At 45.2% G+C, this 25,698-nt stretch overlaps 1 protein-coding gene across 1 annotated transcript in view; it reads right to left on the bottom strand.

The window, feature by feature from the left end:
- The window catches only part of reln (reelin), a 150,246-nt gene that overhangs the window by 40,942 nt on the left and 83,606 nt on the right, over nt 1-25,698 (bottom strand). Inside the window, exons 5-23 of the mRNA XM_029115018.2 lie at nt 17,861-17,893; nt 17,700-17,778; nt 17,248-17,344; nt 16,344-16,395; nt 12,236-12,341; nt 10,857-11,097; nt 9,428-9,579; nt 7,700-7,851; nt 7,137-7,252; nt 6,284-6,492; nt 5,980-6,108; nt 5,779-5,888; nt 5,626-5,692; nt 5,336-5,440; nt 5,036-5,164; nt 4,024-4,185; nt 3,003-3,239; nt 2,728-2,920; nt 1,221-1,333 (exon numbers count right to left, since the gene is read on the bottom strand). Of these exons, the coding sequence (XP_028970851.1) occupies nt 1,221-1,333; nt 2,728-2,920; nt 3,003-3,239; nt 4,024-4,185; nt 5,036-5,164; nt 5,336-5,440; nt 5,626-5,692; nt 5,779-5,888; nt 5,980-6,108; nt 6,284-6,492; nt 7,137-7,252; nt 7,700-7,851; nt 9,428-9,579; nt 10,857-11,097; nt 12,236-12,341; nt 16,344-16,395; nt 17,248-17,344; nt 17,700-17,778; nt 17,861-17,893 (2,482 nt within the window). The remainder of the gene's footprint in view (nt 1-1,220; nt 1,334-2,727; nt 2,921-3,002; nt 3,240-4,023; nt 4,186-5,035; nt 5,165-5,335; nt 5,441-5,625; nt 5,693-5,778; nt 5,889-5,979; nt 6,109-6,283; nt 6,493-7,136; nt 7,253-7,699; nt 7,852-9,427; nt 9,580-10,856; nt 11,098-12,235; nt 12,342-16,343; nt 16,396-17,247; nt 17,345-17,699; nt 17,779-17,860; nt 17,894-25,698) is intronic.

Raw genomic sequence — 25,698 nt, forward strand, 5'->3', positions numbered from 1 at the left:
GTGTCTGTATGGGGAAACACTGTATCAACCTAAGCAGCAAAACATGATTACTGAATATCTGTGAAGAAACCAAAATGGAGAGATGAACATATCAATATCATATTAACCATTTCATTAAAATGGGCACATTGCAGTGTGCTTTCACTTCATTCCAGACAAAACAAATTGTGATTGTGTAGTGGGTAGAAAGAAGGTGCTTCATCCGAAGTGTGTGTGTGTGATGTCCAGAGGATAATGTCTGCAAAAGGAAAGTGTTCCAACCCTATCCCTTAGGAGTGTTCTACTACATGGCCCGGCAGGTGTGCTGGTAAGGAACGATTAGGCCTCCCCACCCTCTCAAGATCGCATGGTTGGTTTCCACCACCAGTGACCTGCATCGACCCCCACCCAACCTCCCAGGCCCCACACCTGATCACACTGAGGCGGACAGGAATTGTTGATATGTATTATGGTGCCATGACCTGTAACCTCTGAGTGTCTCATCAAGGAGGGAATGAGATCAATACACATTTATCAAGGGTTTTAGGTGTTTGTAGCAGCCAGGAAGGTGTGGATGAGGAGGGGGGGCTCTGGGTCAGTGTTCTAGATTTCAGGACTGAGGGATGTGTGAATGTCTTGATTGGTGTGGTTGTGTGAATGTCTTGATTGGTGTGGTTGTGTGAATGTCTCGATTGGTGTGGTTGTGTGAATGTCTCGATTGGTGTGGTTGTGTGAATGTCTCGATTGGTGTGGTTGTGTGAATGTCTCGATTGGTGTGGTTGTGTGAATGTCTCGATTGGTGTGGTTGTGTGAATGTCTCGATTGGTGTGGTTGTGTGAATGTCTCGATTGATGTGGTTGTGTGAATGCGTATGTTGACTGGTGGGGTTGTGTGAGTGTCTCTGTTTTTAAGTATGGTTGTGTGAATGTCTGAGTTGCTTAGTATGGTTGTGGGAATTACGTTGAATAGAATGGTTGTGTGAAGGTCTGAGTTGATTACTATGATTTTGTGATTTTCTGTGTTGTTTGGTGGGGTTCTGTGAATATCCAAATTTGGAGTTGGCGAATATGGTTGTATGAATGTCTGAGTCGATCAGTACGGTCGTGTGAAAGCCTGAGTTGGTCAGGGTGGTTGTGTGGACTGTCGAGATAAGCATACAGAACTCTGAGTTTAACGTAAATCAAGATTCAATGTCGAAGGAGGGCTCTCCAGAATGGAATGGATGAGACTTGAAAGGGTACCATGCTCTGTGCGGCAGGGGCAGTGTGATCCGCCTCCAGTCGGTGAACTCAGACGGGTGGTACACACTGGGGGCGGTGAACTCCGAGCAACTGGTCATCCCCGGGAGGCATGCCTGGTGGGGAAACACGCAGAGTAAGGTCCACAGTATGGTCGGCGGTGTGCACGTTAGAACAGCGACTGGGTGTTAGTTCGAATTCCAGAGTGGACGAGCTGATTAATATATGTCACTCGGTCAATGAGCGAGGCACTTAAAACGTCAGGGACAATAGGGATATGCGAAAACTATTTGTGATTCACACAACAGCAGAAATATCCCATAGTTTCTGGAAAACGGTGCTGGACCGTCTTCCAAAAAATAAATCCAGGTAATTTTATATGAATTTCCAAAGGACCCACATTTTTGGCTGTGTCCATTTTTTTTTTTAATGCCTTCATTGTACAACACTTGTATGAAACATCATTATATTTCCCAGATGGCTATGTTCTCAAACAGTCCTTTGCTAGAGACGAGGTGAGCGGACCTCACAGCATCATGTTACTGAATGTCTGTTGACCGTACATTTCCCATTACATATGTTTACTACCGCCACTTGCTAGACATGTCACATGTTATTTCACCTCAGCCATGGCAATGTATTTAATTTGTAAGAGCCCTTATTAAATCCCATTCAGTCTCTGGATACAATACAGACGATGAGGGTGCTTAGAGCCTTATGAATATTTATGAGGGAAATCTTTGTTGAATCGTGTTTTGATAATCTGCCTGCTGAGTCAGTGTTAATGTGCATTTACTGATACTAAGGGATGATTAAAAGTAATTGCTATAATTCCTCATCGTAGACCAAATTATGTGTATATATATATATATATATATATTTATTTTTTGGAAGACGGTCCAGCACCGTTTTCCAGAAACTATATATATATATATATACATTTTTTTAAAGACATTATTTAATTATTTATAATTTAAAGATGTCATGATGTGCTTGTTATTGTAATAACAAGCAAATTATGACATCTTTAAATTATAAATAATTAATGTCTTTAAAAAATGTAAATAATAACAGTTAATCATAATGAATAAATTACTATGATTCCCTTTGTGCTATTTCTCAGCCAGGGTGACTTTAAACTAAACAACAACACATCTAAGACCATTAACAAAACAAAGGGTAGAACAAGAACTGGGAAATGATCAGGGGTGTAAAACTAGTTTTGCCAAGCAAATAAACAAACAAACATTCTACCATTTTGCTTAAAGGACAAGATTAAATGCATTGAAGTATAATGAATTGAACTGACACATCATTAATGAATCAGGACTTCCTGTTATTAAATCCTACTACATTTTCAAGAGGCTGGTGAGGGGAAGGGAATGTTGTAGAATGTTAGACATTTTTGTTTCATTACCACCAATAATGGTCCTACCAGCGTCATCTGCATCATGAAGTTGATCATTTATTACATTTTCATTAAACTAATGTAATTTCACTACTTCCTCACCTCTTTGACCAGGTGCCAGGTGAGGCCGTGATTGGTGGAAAACTCTAGGCGGACTTGTGTGTCGATGTGGGGGGAGGGGTCTCTGCCGCAACCCATGACCAATGAGAACTGCAGTGTGTAGGACGCCCCGATCTGCATCGACTGGGTCTCCACGTAACGGATACTGGAACCGGGGTTGGGCTCCCCGGAGAAACTACAGGACAAAAAAAAAAGAGGGAGTGAGCCCTGAAAAGAACAAACGCTGCTGTTCAGCCCCGGTGTGGACAATCCAGTACCTGAGGGTCCAGTCGTGTTGGCAGTAGGGCTGGACGTGTCCCAGGTAGAAGCCCAGACTCTGGGTGACATCCAGCACATTGCTGAAGTCCAGACTGATGGTGTTGAAGAGCACAGAGGTCATGGTGATCTCATCCACCGCCCAAACGTCATGTCCCCGGCCAGAGTGGTACGGCTGCCACCAGCGGAACTGGACGCCAAACTTGCGGGCACCGGGGGGGAGTTCTACAGATACTATCCTGGAGAGGAGAAAAGGAGGGATTGAACCCATCAGGAGTGGAGGGAGTCACAGAACCCTTTTGGAGTGGAGGGAGTCACAGAACCCATCAGGAGTGGAGGGAGTCACAGAACCAAACAGGAGTGGAGGGAGTCACAGAACCAAACAGGAGTGGAGGGAGTCACAGAACCAAACAGGAGTGGAGGGAGTCACAGAACCCATCAGGAGTGGAGGGAGTCACAGAACCCATCAGGAGTGGAGGGAGTCACAGAACCCATTAGGAGTGGAGGGAGTCACAGAACCCATCAGGAGTGGAGAGAGTCACAGAACCCATTAGGAGTGGAGGGAGTCACAGAACCCATTAGGAGTGGAGGGAGTCACAGAACCCATCAGGAGTGGAGGGAGTCACAGAACCAAACAGGAGTGGAGGGAGTCACAGAACCAAACAGGAGTGGAGGGAGTCACAGAACCAAACAGGAGTGGAGGGAGTCACAGAACCAAACAGGAGTGGAGGGAGTCACACAGTTAAGGCTAACTCCACTTGGAGAGAAACTGTGTATGTCTGTGTGTGTCTGTGTGAGTGTTTGTGTGTTTGCGTGTGTGTTTGAGACAGTTCAAAGACATGCTGTAAACGTATCCAGTGCTAATGGAGGCCATAGTGCAGGGAGCTAGACATGTAATCTACAGGGAGCCAATGACTCATTTAGTACTGTCTACTGTGTCTGCTAATGAAGACAAACAGCTCCAAACACACACAAACACGCGCGCACACAGATGCAGACACACAGACAGCCCTGGGTGTGTACCTGGGTTCATGGAAGCCCTGGTAGGAGTAGTGCTGGAGCAGGTTCCAGGTGATGCCATTGTCTGAGGAGTAATGCAGCAGGACGCCCTCTCCTGGCTGGTCGGGGGCAGGACAGGAGCTCAGGCTGCTACGACTGCCCAGACGCAGAGTGAACTGGAGATACCTGGCGCCAGGGAAGGAGAGAACAGGAGGAAAAAGATGAACGGCGGGACAAATGGAGAGGTGGCAGGTTGATGAATGAGATGATTAAACAAATGAGGACAGAATTAGATAGAGGAGAAAAGACGAGAAAAAGAGAGAGAGGGACAGAGGGAGGGAGGGGGCAGGGATGTGGAGAGAAAGGGAGGGAGGGAGGGATAGAGAAGTAGACATCAGATCCATTTGCACACCGTCTATTCATGTGTCCCTGAGAGTTTGACAATAAAGGAAGAGCCATTAGCCCCCCCCCCCGCGCTCCCTATGTCCTTGGCACTGGCGTCGTGTGCTCCTGGTCCAGTTTCCCCTGGCAGGCAGGTGTTTACTCAATTGGAGAGGAAACTGGTGTTAAATATGGCCCTCAGCTGGCACGCAGGGAGCCGCGGCAGGCATAATCAATCAAACACAGATGCCATCTAATCTTTGTCACCTTCTCGCTCATTCTTTATTTGCTCACACCCCTCCTGTTATTCCAGTCCATCTCTTACCCCTGGGCTGTGTTACAGAGGAGGGTGGACAGGTGACTGTTTGGAACAGCTGCACCAATCATAGATGTGCTACAGGGGAGGGGGAGCGGTGACTGTTCGGAATAGCTGTACCGATCATAGATGTGTTACAGGGGAGGGGGAGCGGAGAGGTGACTGTTCGGAACAGCTGCACCGATCAGAGACGTATTCCAGGGGAGGGGGAGAGGTGACTGTTCGGAACATCTGCACCGATCAGGAGTTAGGTAACACAATGAGACTGTGATCTGCTCAGCCATGATCTCACTAAGATAAAGAACAAAAACTCTCCAAATCAGAAAATCAAGCCCTTACCTAGCCTGGGAGCTATCAAGGGGTGCCGTGATCAGGTGGCGTCTGCTGTCTCTGTTAAACACCAGGGCCTTCCCACTAGCCAGAACTCCACAGCCGAAACTCACCTCTGCTCCTCTCAAAGAGGAGAAGCTGGCGCCAGAGGAAAAAAACAAATAGGAGGTGAAAGAGCAGAAGAGCGGAAGCTATTTTAGATAGATAGTAACAGTTAAAAAGTGCTTCATGACAACTGCACGTTTTCTTGGATTGTTTCAAACCCCAGTTGTAATCTGATGAAGCGTGCATTTTAATATTTCACTATACCTGTGGTAGGAGGACAGTCTGGGGCTGGAGAAGCCCTCCGACAGGAAGGCTGGGAAGGTCTGGGAGGCCAGCTCACACGCTGGACCACTAAACCCTGGGTCACATCTGGAGGCGGAGGAGACGCGCAAAAGTGAAGCGGTGAAAAGTAACGAGAGATAGAGAGTCATATACTGTAAATAAAATAATTTCACTACCATATTTTGTACTTCTATCTTAGCTGCAGGCATTTGGTAAATGAGCATTTATTTGCAGGAGAGAAGAGATGTTTTTTTGTGTTCAGATGTTCTTACTTGCAGCCAGTGCGGGAGCAGTGTCCCCTTCCAGAGCAGAAGCGCAGGCAGGACGGACCGATGTAGACTAGACAGAAAGACAGGCAGGTTTCACACGGACAGATCTGTTTCAGTATCCGTGACGTTCCCGTCAGCATGTAACAGGCTTCTCACCATTGTCTATGGCCCACATATTGCCCGCTCCCGTGCCACTCTGCCGCCACCGGAACTGGGTGGTCTCCGTCAGGGCAGCGTTGGGCAAAGGGATGGCGATCCTGGTCCAACTGTGAACGCATGGAAACCAAGACACTTGAAATATGGCGGACTGGAGGTGAGCGGTCTGAACAGGCCCGAAACACACATGCACTCACTAACCCGCTGTAGTTGTCCGAAGTGTAGACGGTGCTGTGCGGCAAATGGGGCCCGGAACACAGGTCCGGGAGACACTCCGTATGGAGCAGAGACCACGAACGGCCGTGGTTGGTGGAAAACTCCAGACTCACGCTGACGAAGAAATCAAGAAAAGGTTTCTTAAAACGTCCTAGAGCTGGCGTTCGGGAACGTTTACATACATGGACGAACAGTACAGCCGTTTCGCCCCCCCCCCCCGCCCCGCTCGACCAGAAGAAAAGAGGGGGAGTGGCCCTGGGTGGCCGTCGTCCTCCCCGCCCCGACGCACCTGTTGGCCGGCTGGTAGGACCCGCAGCCCAGGTTGATGGAGAACTGGGCCACGTGGGTGTGGGTGCCCGGCAGGATGGGCAGCAGCTGCATGAAGTCCACCGCCCAGACATGGCGCCCGGCGCCGCCGTGTGCCCGCTGCTCCAGGCAGAACTGCGTGACGGGCGTCTGGAGGTCGGTGGGCAGGGCTACGGAGACCACCGATGAGGTCTGGGGGGAAGGGGACGAGACTGAGACATTGGAAGCAGGGGTTTGACCCCTCCCAATCGATACCAGGTGTTCTACATTTCAAATCTATTCCAGATTTTGCACACCTGGGGCAACTTGGATTACTGAATAAGGTGAGCCCATCATTAAGGAATCAGGTGAGCCATTGATTAGTGAATCAGGTGAGCTCTTCATTAATGAACCCGATGAGCCAGTGCAGTGTCTATACCTGGCGGTCAGTGGTATTAGAGAACCACTGACACAGAGAATGGAGTTTGTTAATGTTTGTATTTGCATGGAATTGGTTTATAATCACTGAAAAAATATGTCTGTGCAGGTCTGAATAGGTCTGTACTGGTCTGAAGAGGTCTGTACTGGTCTGAAGAGGTCTGTACTGGTCTGAAGAGGTCTGTACTAGTCTGTAGATGTCTGTACAGGTCTAGAGAGGAATGCACTGGTGTAGAGCGGTATGTACTGGTCTAGAGAGGTCTTTACTGGTTTATAGAGGTCAGTACTGGTCTATATAGTTATGTGCTGGTCTATTGAGGTCTGTACTGATCCACCAAGGTCTTCATTTATCTATATTGGCCTGTACTGGTCTATATTGGTCTATAGAGGTCTGTTGTGGTGTACTGAACAGGAGTTACCCTGTAGGAGGAGTATGGCAGGGTATCCAGCAGTACATGGTCCCTCCTGCCTTCTGACCTCCCAAACAAGATGACATCATGCTCATGTGACTCTCCTGGGTCACACTCGCCACCGCCTGAAAACAGATAGAAACACACCAACACACAGACAGACACACAGAAACACACGGATAAACAGACACACAAGGACATAAGGACAAACGGATACACAGAGACACACACAGACAAACCGACACACACACCTTTGTCAGGAAATATTTGGGCTAAAATCCTCTCCTAATCGATAAAGTAGCTTAATGTCATTCATTTCCTGGTCCGGCCAGTTCCTCTGCACTGACTGAAAAGCACTTGACAGGTGAAAACTGAAACCGATATGAAGGAATTTCATCATTAGGCTGGTCTTTCACCCAGTCAGTTCTTTCAAATCAGTACAATGAGGTAGACGAGGAGTGGATATATATCTTTAAAAAGCAGGAAGTGGTAGGATATTTCCATGGTGATTTCATTTGGGTTTAGGGCACAGGCTTCTGACCACATGACAAGTGGGGGTCAGCAGGCCTCACCCATGGTGAAGTAGAAGCGCAGGTTCCCGTAGGAGGTGGTGTCCAGGTAGGGTGTACACAACCGCCTCTCCCCGGCCCGCTCAAACACCAGGGACAGGCCCGACTCCATCTCCCCACACTGGGTCCCATACACCGCACCTTCAATGGCCCAGCTGCACACACACATACACACACATTACACGTAACGGAAACATTGCAGAGACAGAAGAGCGGCACATTGTTATCTGTGGACCCGAAACAAGGTTAAACCTCGGCAGCTGGTTATAACAGACAGTTTGAACATCAAGACATCCAGCAAGTCAAATTCACTCTGCCATTTTTCTGCAGGGGCAGTGCCAACAGGAGGCTGTGTAGGCTTAATCAACAGGTAGGGAGGTCCCTCTAAACAGTCCCTGACACTACCACCTCATCCTCATCCCAGTGACATCCACGAGCACAGGATGTTTTTGTGAATGGGAACGGCACACACTCAGTGATGTCATGTGACAGAGCTGTGTGCTGGGACTGTGTTATCAGATGACAGAGCTGTGTGCTGGGACTGTGTTATCAGATGACAGAGCTGTGTGCTGGGACTGTGTTATCAGATGACAGAGCTATGTGCTGGGACTGTGTTATCAGATGACAGAGCTGTGTGCTGGGACTGTGTTATCAGATGACAGAGCTGTGTGCTGGGACTGTGTTATCATATGACAGAGCTGTGTGCTGGGACTGTGTTATCATATGACAGAGCTGTGTGCTGGGACTGTGTTATCATATGACAGAGCTGTGTGCTGGGACTGTGTTATCAGATGACAGAGCTGTGTGCTGGGACTGTTATCAGATGACAGAGCTGTATGCCGGGACTTATTTATCATATGACAGCTGTATGTGCTGGGACTGTGTTATCAGATGACAGAGCTGTGTGCCGGGACTTATTTATCATATGACAGCTGTATGTGCTGGGACTGTGTTATCAGATGACAGAGCTGTGTGCCGGGACTTATTTATCATATGACAGCTGTATGTGCTGGGACTGTGTTATCAGATGACAGAGCTGTGTGCCGGGACTTATTTATCATATGACAGCTGTATGTGCTGGGACTGTGTTATCAGATGACAGAGCTGTGTGCCGGGACTTCGGTATGGTGTGACAACAGCTGGCTCCAATTAGCTGGAGTATGTTGAGATGTAAGAGAAGCCATGCTATTAATATCTGTAGGTACGTCATTGTTCCTTGGGTGTATCTGTGTACAGCGTGTGTGTGAGTGTTTGTGTAATTAAATACTTATTATACATACTTGTTGTGAGGAGAAGCTTGCAGTGTTAGCACCTGTGTACCGTTACCGAGCTGTGGTTTCAGTGAGACCACTGTTACGAGGTACGTCGTGGTTTATCAGTCGTGGTTTAAAAACGAAAAATAGCTTTGATATGGCTTGATATCCATTGTGTTCTGATCCGGAAGAGAGGCTGTAGGTAGTATATTCATGTTTAATTTGTTTGCCTCAGGTTCTGAACTAACAGCCATTAGTGTGATTCCGAGAATCCACTCTTTGTCAGTGAGCTGGGTCATGGGTGTGACATGATGACTAAAATAGATGGTTATTACATCATCACTATAATGGGCCTGTGTGGCTGAGATGGTAGAGCACGGGGATTGCAAAACCAGGGTTGTGGGTTTCCATGGGGGTATTCACTCACTACCGTAAGCTGCTCTGGTTGAACAACTTAAATGTAAAAAGGACGACTCACTTGGCAGACGGGCCCTCAAAGTCCTCCTCCCAGTAGCTCCGCCCCTCCTCCCTGTGCAGGTCGATGTCTCGGGTGGAGGCGAAGGTGTGGCCAACCCCCTCCTCATTATTGCCATGGAAATACAGGGTGTTGCCCTCAGATTGACAGGCATGCTGGCCAAAGAACAGATCAGATATTAATCCCAATCAGATAAAGCGCACAGAGAGAAAACCTGTACTTGGTATTGAGAAGGGGGACCAGAATAAAGTGACTGGAAGCACCTTGGACAGGGCATGAGCGGTCACTTTACCAGATCATAATATGGCCAGCTTTTGGGTTTGATTCGAACACAAGGATTGTAACCTTTTACTGAACTGCGTAAGCGGAGCCGGCTAAGAAGAGCAAATGTCTCTTACTGAGTGAGTGACTGACTACCCCTTGTTAAATAGCGTTGTGGTTAAGAGAAGCGGACTTGTGAACTATAGGTCCTGAGTTCGTATCCACTCGCAGGTGAAGCGAAATACGGATTATGAATTATTCCGTATTAACTAAAACGTTGCTGTCTAAAACCTGAAACTCTATACGGTTTATTGCAACTGTTTCTGGCATGGAATAGTTCATCTTCAATCTCGCTAGCAATTTCTCAATTCTTATGATTATTCCTAGGAGGTTAGTAGATACTACTAAGCCTATTACTGGCTAATAAGCTGTTAGAATGGCCAGTGGCAAAAGCAATACAGTTCATAGACTCTATGGTGGAGGTAAACTTAATAAGAAATGTTAGTCAGTTTAACACAATTCTCAATGGAGTCTAGCAACTGCTGAAATGTGTAATGCCGTGGTGTAGTGGTTAAAGACAGTGTCTCATGTGGAAGACCTAAGTTTGAATCTATTGAGAGCAACATAATTTATTAATTATTTCTGGTAGATTCCACGATTCTCTCGTCTTTTCACTTCATGAAAAGGTTAGTTATCGTCACTTTTTTTGATAGTTATTGTATAAATGTCATTCAAGAAAGGAAATAATAAAGTGCGTTGTTTTGCCATGAAAGAAAAAAATATGTTCTAATGCCATGAAATGAAATAGCTTTCGCAGACTAGCTAGCAATTACTCAATTCTTATGACTATTCCAGTAAGTTAGTAGATACCGGTTGAGCTTATTACTGGCTAATACGCTGTTAAAATGGCCAGTGGCAAACCCAGTACATAGCTGCTATTTGTGGTGGAGGTAAACTTAGTAAGAAACGTTAGTCAGTATAACTGTATCAATGTCATTCACGAATGGCCAACTAACTATTAAAACGGCCAGTGGCAAAAGAGGATTTGTTCAGGATGGAGACAAGAGGCTATACTGACACCCTACCTCTACCTTGACAACAGAATGTCTACCTTGACAATAGAATGTCTACCTTGACAATAGAATGTCTACCTTGACAACAGAATGGCTACCTTGACGATGGCGCCGGGGAAGAACAGCCAGTTGGCCGTGTCCAAGGGGTCCAGGTTGTCCTCCAGCAGGGGGGGTCTGTGAGCCGCATTAACCAGCAGGACGTTGTCCAGGCCCCAGCACGACTCGTAGCCCTCGGGCCCCTGTGGGGCCTCCTGGGACCAGCGCAGACGTACCCCGTCCCCCCTGGAGCCCCGAGGCAGGGGCAGGAGGTGGACCACTGTGCTGCTGTTAGTTGGTGCTCTGTGGGGGGCGGGAGGTGGGGGGTGGGGACAACAAATGATGACTAAATGTATCACAGCTTAACGTAGACACCCGCCGCTCTCTGCTGGATAGATAGCCGGTTGTGGCGGGCCACAGAGAGTGAAAATAAATGATTCAGGGGCGGAAGGAGGTTTTGGTCATGAATGATTTGTACTGCCCCCCTGCACTGAAACCCCACGCATTACAAAGAATGTTTATGGAGGCAGGGGGCAGCGGCAGGTGGCATCCTTGGCCTGGAGGCATGTAGGACCTTGATGAAGGGCAGGGGGCAGCCAGTAACACATTCTTTGGACCATACAATATGTTCCAGTTACTTCAGCAGTGGGCAGACTCCGATCCAAACCAGATGGCAATGGAGGAGTCGAGGATGAACTCCATGATTGGTGAGTTAAGCCAGATCAGAATGGACTAGAAGTATTTCATTTCAACTTCAGCAAGTGATACATCCGGAGCTTCTGAGCATTACGTGTCAAGAAGCCAGTGTCCTCTTTCAAATGAAGCCATGAACGCTCAGCCGGGAAATGTTGCTTTTCATTAGTTCCCGGATGATGGTGTTAAACGCCAAGCTAAAGGCTACAAACAGAATGCTTGCCTACGTCTTTAGGTTACAGAGGTGTTGGAGAATGTAGGGAACAATTTCATCCAAAGACCTGTTGTACTTATGTGGGTCTGTCATCTACAGACCTGATTTCTTTTTTTGGACCTGTATCTTTAGGAGTCAGACGGACGGATGGAGGATGTGAAACAGTCAGAGACGGTGCAGTTCTTTGCTGGAAGACTGAATACGTCCGCGACTTGAATTAAATTGACAGAGAAGGAGTCACAGACAAAGAGATAACAAAAGACAGAAAAATAGAGAGAGATAGACAGACAGAGAGAAAGATAGACAGAGAAACAGAGTGAGAGGGAGGCAGAGAGGGAGGAGAAAGAGGTGGAGAAAGGGATACTAAACAAATAAAAGAGATTAAAGGGATGAATGCATTGAAAGTGTGAAAGTGAAGCCTAGATGGCGAAAAGCAGGAACAAAAAGAAAGAATGAGAGAGGGAGAGGAGAAAAAGGGAAAAGGATAGAGAGCGAATAGGATAGAAAGAATGAGAGGAAAGAAAGAAGAGAGACCTGATCTTCTCCAGGGTGATCCAGTCATCTGAGTCGTTGTTCCTGGTCAGACTGAACGAAACGATGATGCTGGGGTCAGCGTAACTGAACCGGCACGAGCCCGATCCTACAGGCAGAGAGGGGGAGGGTAAGGGGATAAAGAGAGGGAGAAACACGAGGGTAGCGGAGGGTTGGGGGAGATATAAGGGAAAGAAAGACAGGAAGAAGGAAGGAGAATGAGCGGGTGAGTGAGAAGAGGACAGTTACTGCATTGAAAGTAGAACACTGGGTCCGAAATGACCTCATCCAACAGCAGCCCTGAAGGCCCAGAACAGATCTGCCGTTCCTCTGGTTAGAGGAGGGAAACCTGGAGAGTTCTGGCCTTCTCTGCATGGTGCCCTGAAGCCCAGGTCAAATACATCATACCACACAGAGGAAAGAGACGTCGGAGAGGATGACTGGTGGGCAGAATTACAAGACTTAGAATGGCAACGATTCTCTGGTGCCCTCCCTCCACCCTCTCTCCCCCCTACCTCTCTCCCTCCACCCTCTCTCCCCCCTACCTCTCCCCCTCAATCTCCCTCCCTCTCGCCCCCTCAACCTCCCTCCCTCCACCCTCTCTCCCCCTCAACCTCCTTCCCTCCATCCTTTCTCCCCCTCAACCTTCCTCCACCCTCTCTCTCCCTCCACCCTCTCTCCCCCCCTACCTCCCTCCCTCCACCCTCTCTCCCCCCTACCTCCCTCCACCCTCTCGCCCCCTCAACCTCCCTCCCTCCACCCTCTCTCCCCCTCAACCTCCCTCCCTCCACCCTCTCTCCCCCTCAACCTCCCTCCCTCCACCCTCTCGCCCCCTCAACCTCCCTCCCTCCACCCTCTCGCCCCCTCAACCTAAAGGTAAAGAGTGTTCTGAAAACCATTTTTTTTACTTTAGTCATCACAATGACTTTCCAAGATGTGTTGAGTGTTGCTGAGGGGTCCAGTGTCAGTCCTGACTTAAATGTCCTTGAAAATCAGGGACAACGTTAGTGTCTATTTAGAATTCCCAAAATGTACAGCTGGTATATATTTAGAACTTAGAGATTGTACATTTAGAGCTAGTATATTGGAACTTGTACATTTAGAGCTAGTATTTTAAGAAGTTCTACATTTAGAGCTTGAGCAATTTTCACTAAACACTGGACTGAATTGTGTTGCCCGGCATTGTGCAGGGTTGCTAGGATATCACACAAAAAGAAATGGCTGCTTTCAACAAGTATTCACATCAAGGCATCACATGCTATCAATACATTTTTATTTTTGTATTTCATTTTGAAAATGGGATGTAGGTTGTTAAGACCTTTTTACTACTGTTTCCTGAGATGCATGATTACAGCGAGATTACATTACAGCGTGATTATAGCTCTTTTTGTTACAAAATACAATGAAATCATTACTTGGAAATATCCTTTTTCATTGTTATTCTGTAGCCCAAAGGTACAGTAACCCCCCATCCACATAGAGCCAGTAAAATATATTGTTAATGACTGTTGTTGGTGCTGTTCTGGCTGTGTCAGAACCACCCTTCAATCAGAACAACTTGGCAACATTTCACTGGATGATCCTTTCCTGTTTAGCATATGGATACATTTAATATACAACGCTGCGTGAAAGGTAAATGAAAACAGAATGCAATGATGCACAAATCAATGAATCCCTATATTCAATTGGAAATAGTAAAAAGACAACATATTAAATGTTGAAACTGAGAGAAATCTTTGTTTTTGGAAAAATATATGCCCATTTTGAATTTGATGCCAGCAACAAGTTTAAAAAACATTGGGACAGAGGCATGTTTACCACTGTCTTTCATCACCTCTTTGTAAGAGACTGTGGAACCGAGGAGTAAAACTGCTGTTGTTCTGAAAGTGAAAAGTATTCCCATTCATACTTGATATAGGATTTCAGCTTCTAAACAGTTCGGGGTCTTCAGGTGGACTTATCTTTCGTTTCATAATGCGCCAAATGTTTTTAATGGGTGATAGGTCTGGACTGCAGGCAGGTCAGTTTAGCACCCGGACTCTTTTACTACAGAGCCATGTTGTTGTAATACGTGCAGAAAGTGGTTTGGCATTGTCTTGCTGAAATAAGCAAGGCCTTCACTGAAAAGGATATCAGGATGGCAGCATATGTTGCTCCAAAACTAGTATATATTGTTCAGCATTCATGGTGCTTTCACAGACGTGCACACATGCCATGTAGACTAATGCACCCCAATACCATCATGGGTGCTGGCTTTTGAACTGTGCACTGATAACATGCCAGATGGTCCCTCTCCGCTATAGCCCGGAGGATGTGGCATCCATGATACCCAAAATGTATTTAAAATTTTTATTATTCAGACCACAGGACAGTTTTCAGTTTCTCCTCAGTCCCTCTCAAATGAGCTTGGGCCCAGAGAAGGTGGCAGCGTTTCTGGATCTTGTTTATATATTGTTTCTTCTTTGCATGGTCCCTGCTGTGATTTCCACTCCAGAATTGTGTCTGTTTTTAATGCAGTGATCACTTGCCAAAGATCATGGCCATCCAATATCAGTTTTTGGGCTTGTGCCTTGAATACAGAGATTTCTATGGATTCTCTGAATATTTTAATGATACTATGTACCATAGATGAGGAGATCCCCAAACTCTTTGCAAATTGACATTGAGAAATTGTATTATTTGCTTGCGCAGCCTTTCACAGAGTGGTGAACCCCTCCACTTCTTTTGAAAGACTCATCCTGTGATGTTGTTTTTATATCCAATCATGTTACTGACCTGTTGCCAATTAACCTAATTAGTTTTTAAGCATTACACAACTTTTACAGTCTTTTGTTGCCCCTGTGCCAGCTTTTTTGAAACGTGTTGTTGGCATCAAATTGAAAATGGCCAATAGGCTATATTTTTCAAGAAATTATAACATTTCTCAGTTTCAACATTTGAAATGTTGTCTTTGTACTATTTTCTATTGAATGTATGGTTTAAATGATTTGCACATCATTGCATTCTGTTTTTATTTCCATTTTGCACAGCATCACAACTTTTTTGGAAACTGAGTTGTATTCATAAATATTAAATTATATAACTATTCAGGTGGCAAAAGATGTTGTCTATGCCTAATAGTCCAACTCATCATTTATTCGTATTATTACAAATGGAAGATTCTAAATTCTTACAGAGGTGCTCATTAAGTAGCTAAAAGTTAGATCAAAGCTGAATCTCTTGTGATATCTGAACTAAAAGACTCAATGATAAAGTAGTATTTGACATAATAATATAAAAGCAATCCAGTTTAGATATTTCACCTGTAAAACTTGACGAATGAGGCTTTACGGTGGCCTACCTTAATAGCGTAAGGCATTCCCTTGAGGAGATATGAGTGTGGGCAGGTGGTAGTTGCAGTTATAGGATGATTGAATGCATATTCTATAATGACATTCAATAGGCTACATCTGCTGGAACTCAGTAGATATTTTGTGAAATTACGAGGTCGATTTTCTTTCAGTGTTCTCCTGTACCTAACATAAATAGCACTACACCCCTGGATATAGAGGTCATGGTTCACTAATGGAAAAGCGTGTCCTTCCCCCACCGCACAGGACCTAACCCAGGGCCCTGGGTGTTCCTTTCATATTCATGAGAACAAACATACAAACATGTGTGTCTGAGAGATGGTGGGAGAGGGGGAGAGGGGGTTCGCTGCAGTCTGTTCTCCGGCTCTCCTGGGGGACCGGCACAGATGCGTGTAATGGACATGAAAAATACAACGTGTCTAAAAACTATCAGCCTGCCACGGGCTGTTGGGTGGCTCTCCCGGTCCACCTAAATCATTCATTATAGCATGATAGCAGAGAGGGAGAGAGACAGGTAAGGAAAGGTGGAGAAGAAGTCAGATAGATATGTAGATAGAAAGGTAGAAAATAGATAGGTAGATACAGAGACAGATATATATCTGTCTCTGTATCTACCACACACACACACACACATATATATATTTATAGAGAGAGAGAGAGCGAGAGATATTGAGCTAGATAGATAGATAGATAGATTGATAGTGAATCAAATCAGCCACAAGTAGACATTTCAGAATCAGTGTTGTTCATGATGTACTCACCCAAGGCAAACTGGAGCACTGAGGCTGTGGTGGTGTTGAGAGGGACAGTGGTCTGAAAGCAGAGACACAGGTCAGAGATTAAAGGCCTACCTCCCCTCCTGAAAATTAGCATCAGACCAACGGCATAGTTTACTATGAAGCTGATAGAAGTGTAACAACAATCCAATTCCTACAGGGAGTTCTGGAATGATTCAGAAATCTGTTTGTATTCTGAATGTTCTGGAGACCCTGTGTTCTGGGTTCTAAGTATTCTATATCTTCTATGGGTCCTGTTTGTTTTTTGTGTTCTGTGTGTTCTGCGAGTTCCGTTTTAACTGTTTGTTTGATGTGTTCAATGCGGTCTGTGTATTCTGCGTGTCCTGTGTGTTTCTTGCATGTGCAAATACTTGTCCGCGTTTGCATGCTTTCCCCCCGACTGAACTGGTGCCGGGCGGCCGCATCAAACAGCTGGAACCCTGACAGACTCACTCTGTTAAAGCTTATACTATCAGAGGAGCAAATAGAACCCAGAATTCTGGAACACTGCCGCTCGCCTTCCCTCCTGTGTTGCAACTGGGACGTAGTGCCATTAAATGGGTTCATTATTTAACATCCATTGTGGTTCTGATTTGAGCTGCTATGAAGTGGATAGTTAGAGGGTTCGAGTTGTGGTAGGTGACATCGCTATTTTCGGTTCAATAATGGCGTGGTGGTTCTACAGTACATTGTTCCTAATGTTCTTGCACTGTGGTTGTAGAGTGATTTTATTTAGTTATTCTGATAAGTGGTTATAGTGGGGATGTAATGTGAGTGAGGTGTGTTTGTGAACTGTTTTGGGGTTGGTTATACTGTGGTTGTGTTTGTAATAAGGTTATTGTGTGGTTGTAGAGTGGTTTTAAAATGCTCATTGTTTTGTTGTAGTTACCATCTCTCTCTCTCCGAAGGGCTCACAGAAAGTGACTGCTCTGCCCTGCATCAGAACCCCACACTGTTCTCCAACCTCACAGTTACGGCACTCCGACCTAAGAAACAGGAGGGGTTAAAAGAGGAGGCGCTAAAAGAGGAGGGGCTAAACGTATTAGAGGAGATTCAGACTCCCTCAAACGACAGAAAGACCCCAACATTAGCCTGTCGGCTCAACTGCGACGTAGGTTAGAAGGCGGTGATAATTTATGCAGGTCGAAAAAACAAGTGGTTCATTAAGGCGCAACAAAATCACCATCTGCACACCTTCTTAAAATCTATAAGAATTAAATGGCATTGCAGAGTGTTTGAAATTATACTGTTGCCTTGGGTAAGTCGTCACCTGCCCCCCCCCTTCATCTTAATTAGCTGACTACACTTTTAAAGCTACAGTCTTGTCAACGTGGCGAGTACCAAATGCTGGGGTCCAGTTCTCCCTGCAGGTTGGAGTCAAAGTCGTCACGCAGTACAGCATGGTTTCCATGGATCTCAGCTACAAAGGAGACAGAGTCAGGTCATTAACCGGGTCAGGAGGTCAGAGGCAACAACACTTATAGTTAGTTAGTTTCCCTCACCTAGAGTAGGCCTCTGTGGGGACTCGGTGGGTGCTGAAACACAAAGAGCAACACAAATGCATATCAGTAACCGTGAACTCCGACCCTCTGCCCAAACAGAGAAACTCATCCACCTATCTGTAATAATTTCTTTGTTATGATAGACATCGGATCCCAATTAGCTTTTTGCGACAGTTAATACTGCATAAATGAGGTTTTCATCTGGTAAGATTAAAACCTGTTGTTGGCAAAATTTAATATTGAATGGAAGGAAAAAGGTAAGTGCATTGGTGTACTTTACAACTTTTAGAAGCCATTTTAAATGCCTGGTTGTAGTCATAAAATGTTCAGAGTACATTGAGGGCCCTTACTGACTTTAAAATTAAAAGTCAACTAAAATGAGTGATGCCTCAACATAATGATGTAAAAAGATATGTAATGTTATAACCATGGTATTGGGTCACAAAACGGGGTAGTTTGAATCCTGAATGCTGATTGGTTGACAACTGTGGTATATAACACTGTCATATTTTAGGAATCGGGTTTGAAACCACCTGGTTTGTAATGCTTAAATAAAATTATTGTGGACATTACTAAAATGTTCTTCATTCCCAAAAAATCTTCATGTTTTTAATTATCATTCTTTGTCATTAGCACATAAAAAATTTTTTCTTGTGTTTTAGTGAAAAGTTTCCTTAAAGTTCTTACCTAATATTATCTTGAACAGAAACATAAAGAATCATGTAGGACTCAATGTGCTGAAGTAGTGAAATCACCAAAGAAGAACATTGTTTGTTAATGTTCTTCTCAGAACAATTAAGAATGATCCTGATAACTTCTGGGAAATGTTCTCAGAAGCATACCAAAACAAAATATAAAATATTACCAGTTCTGGTAAAGAAATCAAATAGAGTTTTTCTTTTTACATAAGTAACTTAAACGTGTCAAAGATGTTCTAAACCCTCCATCCAGCACCACTCAAGACAAGCACATGCTCACCATGCTCTAAGAAACATAAGGTTCTTATGTGCTAGCTGGGTAGTGCTAACGCAGTCATCAGTATAATCTGTGCCATCTGAAGGTAGGCCTAGCAAGCAGGCCCTCTGTGTTGGTTATGATTCAAGAGGGCTGGAGTGAGAACGTTAACACATCAAATCACTGGGAATCAGCCAAACTGAGCTGCGTTAAGAGACACCGAACTGATCGGAGCATGTGGGGATATAGCAGACATCAAGAACACTGCTCTTGTGGTTAAAGACACACTCATCCAACCGGAGAGTACGTGGAAGACTTAACAGGCCTCAAGCACACTTCCTTCACTGTTAAAGACACTGAACTAACCACCGAGTAACCACAGAGTAACCATAGAGTAACCACAGAGTGTTTGGAAGACACAGCAGACACCAAGCACACTTCGTGTAGAGTTGGTGCATTTGACAGCACCATTTTTCTGACGTTGTGTGTTTGAGGGGCTCTTGCGGCTGTGTGTGTGTGTGTCTGCGCGTGAGTGTGTTTTGGTTTTGCATGCCTTGTCGTGTTGTGGAGTGACTGAGGTGACCCAGAAGTTTTTGTAGAATCCTTCCTCTAAGCGTTACATTAAACTGTCCCAAATCCCTGCCTGAGAGCGACACAGAGTGGTCAATCTGTTCCAAACTGAGGTTCCTTCTTCTGTTTGAGTATTAGTATTCAAGCAGGCGCTTAAAGATACCAGCAGGGCTCAAGCCACGTCTGAAGTTCATGTGCTTAGACTCTGCTTTGAGGAGCGGGAGAAAATAATGTTATAAACCACATCAGGAGGGAGGGATGAGAGAGTTGAACGAAGAACTAGAGTGAGAGAGGAAAATAAACCAGGAGAGAGGAAGAGAGACTGGAGGGAGATGTCAAGAGAGGAAAGAAAGAGAAAAAGAGAGAAATTAAGAAAAAAGGGAGAGGAAGGGAGTGAGAAGAGAAAGAAGACTGAGAGCTGGAGGCTTTAAGATGGGAAATCATGGTCGATCAATCTGGGGGCTGAAGCCTTTAAGAACATGTAGAGAGATTAGGAGGGAGCTAATGTAGAGATGAGGGAGGGAGAAAGCTAGACAGAATCCATCCCACAGGAATGCAACATGGTTAGAGCCAACTAAATCATGAGGAAACAAAGACAATCAGTCCCAAAAGACTGAAACACAGTTAAACCCAAATAAATAATGAGAAAACTAAATTATTAGACTAGAAGAGGTTGAAACTGGAGAAGTCTGAGACTAGGCAGGTTGAGTCTAGAGGAGGTTGAGTCTAGAGGAGGTTGAGACAAGAGGAGGTTGAGTCTAGAGGAGGTTGAGTCTAGAGGAGGTTGAGTCTAGAGGAGGTTGAGACAAGAGGAGGTTGAGACAAGAGGAGGTTAAGTCTAGTGGAGGTTGAGACTAGAAGAGGTTAAAGGAATTCATGAAGGAAGGAGAAGGGAGGGAATGGCCCTCTACAAGAGGAGGTCCGTGTCAGGTCTGTGTCCTAGGTATTGATCTTGTCCACATTTTAAAACAGGTGTAACATCATTATTCCAAAAATAAAATTGATCTGGTTGTGATCAGATCTGGCAAATATACAGTGGGGAGAACTAATATTTGATACACTGCCGATTTTGCAGGTTTTCCTTACTCAGCTCTCTGGTCTTGGCCATTGTGGAGGATGTTGGAGTCTGATTGAGTGTGTGGACAGGTGTCTTTTATACAGGTAACGTGTTCAAACAGGTGCAGTTAATACAGGTAATGAGGGGAGAACAGGGCTTCTTAAAGAAAAACTAACAGGTCTGTGAGAGCCGGAATTCTTACTGGTTGGTAGGTGATCAAATACTTATGTCATGCAATAAAATGCAAATTAATTACTTAACATTTCTGGATTTTTGTTTTAGATTCTGTCACTCACAGTTGAAGAGTACCTATGATAAAAATGACAGACTTTTACATGCTTTGTGAGAAAACCTTCAAAATTGGCAGTGTATCAAATACTAGTTCTCCCCACTGTAGATGGACAAGTGTATGTTTAAATAGTTTCCTGGTTCATTCTCAGGCTAAGTGAACATCTGGTCTAGACAAATGTTAGATTTGACAGTTTACACTCAGTCCCTCCCTACATAGAAATATAGCCAGCCAGACAGACAGGCAGACAAACAGGATGACAAACAGGTAGATAGAAAGACAGGCAGGCAGGCACACAGAGAGAAGTGTGGAAAGACAGGCAGGCAGACAGATGGGGTGGAATGGCAGACAGACAGACAGACAGGCATTGCTGCATGTAAGGGAGGGCTGTAGAAGGATTTGTTTGGCATTGAGGAAAGGCTGGCCGGCCTGGACAATACTGCACCAAATCACCAAAACACATTCTGACCTTTATTGAACTGCTCCTGTAGGTGCTGTAATGTAATGTTTCTGAAATGGCAGTCTTCTCCTCCACACTCTCTCTTCTAACTCCTTTAACTCCCTCACTTCTGCTCCACTCCTCTCCTCCTGCTCTCTCCTCGCCTCTCACTCCTCTTGCAGGGAGGAGTGTAAGTGTACAGTTTATCAGACCTCCCTACCTGGTGACAGACCAGGCTCTTAGCCATACCCTTTAATTTTCTCCAGCGGGATAAATCAGCTGTTTATGGGCCCGGCAGAGGCGGCAATAGATTATTAAAGGATGGTATAACTCAAGACCCAGCTCCCTGAGGGACGGCTGATCACAGGCCCCTCCAGGAGCCAGGCGGGCGGGCAGTGGGGAGGGGTGGGGGTAGGGTAGGAGGACGATGGACGTCCCTCATACTGACACCTTCCAGCCATCCCTCATTGCCCCGAGACCTTGAGATCTCTGTCTCTTCACATCCCTGTGATCATCTTCACCGCTCTCCTCCTCTTTCTCCTCATCTCTCTCTCGCCTCCTCACTCCTAACTCCTGACATGAAGTTGAATTGGCTCCAGTGACTCTCCTCCTCCTCCCACTACAGCCCATAATAATCTCCTTCAGCCCGACGCCGTCGGCTGTCTCTTTAAGGTAGTTCTGGAGATGTCGGAGTCACGCTTCTTGGCCCTGTCCTGTCGGACCAGTGATTTGGGACTGCAGACAGGTACTGGAGGGAAGAAATGCTCAGCCACATACACAGGGAGACTAACCCACTGACAGCCACTCTATTCAATGTTCCTATGCATGCAGCCATTGCAGTCTTTTGAGAAACGGTGCCTTGTCGCAATGATTCAAACATTTCAGACGTGAGAGGAAACATCTAAAAAGATGAATGCCTCAACATTCTAGCAGGCAAATAATACTGATGCTTTTCACTCCTGTTTGAGTCTTCCGCTTTTCAGTAACTTGTTTGAGGTCACTGCACCTGAGAAAGGAAAGACAATGAAGCATAACTGTGGCCACTGAAGCCTGAACAAAGGTGTCCTAGTGGAGTGAGGTACCATTCACACATGTGGGAGCCTCTTAAGTCATTATTGGAATCACCTTCACATGCAAATGCACATGCAAACTTAACCTAATCCCAAAGCCTAACTCCAGTTTTAACTTTAAACCTGACCCTGAAAATACTATTTTTTTTATCATGGGGTCTGGCGCAATGTCTAGATTACCTTGCTTTACGATAGTTGTCTTGTTAACCCTGCAATGATAGTTGGTCCTCACACGTATAGTGAGACAAGAGAGGGAGAAAGAGAGGAGGGAGGGAGAGAGAGAGGGAGACAAAGAGAGGAGGATGTGACAGAGGGAGAGTGGAGGGAGAGAAAGGAAAGAGATATAGGGGAGAGGATGGAGAGAAGAGGATGGAAAAAGAGATGGTAGAGGGAGAAAGGAAAGGGATGGAATGGAGGGAGAGAAATGGAGAGAGGGAGATTAAAGAAAATGAAGGAGAGTAGAGGGAGACGCAAGGAGAGAAAAGCGGAGAGAGAAGGGAAGGAAATAAAACATGAGTCTGTGCTCAGATGTCAAAGAGCCCATTTGTCCATGTCTTCTCTCCTCTGTCGGTTCATACAAGCCCCTCCTATTGTGGGGTGAGCAGCCTTTCTCACTGTCTATGGATGTGTGTGCGCTCATCAGTGGGTCTGCGTGTGTATGTTTTTGCATGTGTGTGTGCAGGGTTGGGTAAGTTACTTTTAAAATGTAATCTGTTACAGTTACAAGTTACCTGTCCACATTTGTAATCAGTAACGTAACATTTTGATTACTCAAACTCAGTAACATAATCTGATTACTTTCATATTAAGAGGCTTTGGGGAAAAAAATTGAATGTCCTATAACCAACTGAACACCTTTTGTGGGATTAATCAATGTTGGGAGTTTTTGGCCAAAAAACGGAATTCGCAATTTATCTTATGGGTTGTGTAGGCTACAGGTGCCTTTGGGTTTCTAAACCATTGCTTTTTACTTCAATAGGATTGGGCTACATCCCCTACATTATATGCTAAAGGTTGGACAGATATTCAGTCATTCCAATTAATCCAATAAACCTCGATCTTCCAGAATCTGACTTTTTATCTGAACATAACCCAAAATGTAATGATGCTTAAGCCTGTTCTGTTATTTATGTTTTATTCACATTTTTAAATGCTTGAAAACATTGTTGAAAAATAAATGGCAATTACTTGAAAAGAGTATTGACTTTGTTGTATATAAAAAAGTATCTGTAATCCGATTACAATATATTTGTTGGTAATGTAACCGACTACAGTTACAGTTTTTTTGTAGTCTGTTACTCCCCAACTCTGTGTGTGTGTGTGTGTGTGTGTGTGTGTATGATTCACAAGCACGTGTATGTCCGGGGGTCTAACCTCCCAAAAAAAAGGTCACTTTCAGGTGAGTTAAGTAAAGTTTAGGCATAGATAGGTTACTAAGTTTAGGGTTATGTCTAGGGCTAGGGAACAGTCAACATGGACTTCTTGGAGAGGTTGAGGTCCCCACAAGGATAGAAAGACAAACGTGAGTGTGTGTGTGTGTGTGTGTGTCAGTATAAACCCTGGCCAGGGAGATACAGGCATTAGCAGAGATCAGCCTCTAATAGCAGAGGCTGTAATTGAAGTCTTTAAGAAAGTGAGCGGGGGATTAATCTAAAATAAATTAGGCTACTGTCTTCACGGCATGAAGGTTGGTTGGGGTAGAGTGGAATAGAGGAAGGAGAGAGGGGGATGAGGGAGGAGAAATTGGGACAGAAGACAATGTAAATGTATATTCTGTTTTTAAATTCTGTAATTTATTACATGAAATATTGATTGTTTTTCATTTGCCTTGGCAATCTATACAATTGATTCTCATGCCAATGAATTGCATTTATACAGAAATGTAGAAGTTCAATTGAGTTAGGTAGTATAAGAGAGAGAGAGAGAGTCATAATCAGTTATTCATGACGACTACCTTTAACTTGCTGTGTATGTGAAGCTATTGTCTTGTTGCCTTCGTCCTTATCGTGTTTAAGTTGTTTTGGATTGAAGTCATTGTTGTTTTTGCTTTGGCGGCTCTTATTTCCCATGCCAATAATGAACCTTTGAAATGATAGAAGTATAGAGACAGCGATACATAGAGGAAGAGAGAGGGATGAGATGCAGAAGGGGAGCAGTAAACTCTCAAGTACTCAGGGCCTTTGTCCAGATGGAGTTAGAAAGAGTTGAGATGAAGGGAGGCGGTTTGAAAGGGATGGACAGGACAGTGATGAAAGCCAAGTAAAAGAGAGAGGGAGAGAAAGAGGGAGAGAGAGAGGGAGAGAGAGAGGGGGCGAGAGAGAGAGGGAGATGATAAATGGCGAGAGCTGGGGGTTGATAGATCCCTCTAAACATGGTTTGAATAAGCAGACATTTTGGAGGATTAGACTTGGACAGGAAGACCCTTTGATCTGCTTAATGGGCTTCAACATGAAGCCAAATATCCCAACACAGAGCTCCACATCAGGGCCCGACAGCACACACACACACACACACACACACACCCACCAGTATACCCAAAACCCAGCGATGGACCCTAACCCACTCCCCCTAAGCCCCGCCCTCTCAGCCCTGTCAAACAGAACTACTCTAAGACTCCCCAAACTTGGCTTTCCAGTCAGCAGTAAAGTTCCACCACACCAATCCCCCTGTGAATGGCTGAAAGGCAAATCCTTCTAATAGGGCCGGAGCAGTATTACAGTCCAATGTGGAGGAATGAGGCCAACTTGCAGGAGCTGGAGCCCGGGCTGGTTTGGACTATAGAAAGACATTTAATGTGATTTTAATAGTCAGACGTTTTAGTAATAATCCCTCCAAGCCACAAGTCAGGCTCTATTGTTTATAGAAAAGTTTAGGGGGAATCTTACACTCTCTTCCTCAATCCACCCTAGGAAAATCTTTAGGGAACACTACGTCTTTTTTATCGGGGGTTGGGGAGTGGGGTGCTGAAAGCACCTGGATGTTGGTTCTGTGGAAGTCTGGGATTAGAAGCATAGGATCGTATCTCGTTTCAGGGCTTGTCAAGGATTGGGTTTATCAGGTGTACTGGCTCATCCTCCCTGGAGAATATACCATCACATTAGAAGATTATCCCGCCATCCGATTCAGCCCAAAAGAACTGTAATATTTCTACTTTTAAAGAAGCAGCCGTCCCTGATGAGGTCTCAAAGGACTTAGACAGAAGTGGGGGTGCCCTAGTTCGTGCAGGTCAATGCCATTGTGCAACAGACGATGTAAAAGATTGAACGGGCGTCGACAGAAATAGACAAGAAATAAGCCTCTAAGTTTTAACTCTCCCTCTCGTCCTTCCCTCTTTGCTCTGACTGTCCATGGGAATGGTTGGAGCCGGATGGGCGTCAGGCGAGTGGAGATTACGAGCCCCTGGGGAGGGTAGCGGGTTAATTGGTGTTGAACTGTTAATCAGGTCCAAGTGGCCTGTCA

The sequence above is a fragment of the Esox lucius genome, chromosome 19, assembly GCF_011004845.1.
Source record: "Esox lucius isolate fEsoLuc1 chromosome 19, fEsoLuc1.pri, whole genome shotgun sequence".
Lineage (NCBI taxonomy): Eukaryota > Metazoa > Chordata > Actinopteri > Esociformes > Esocidae > Esox > Esox lucius.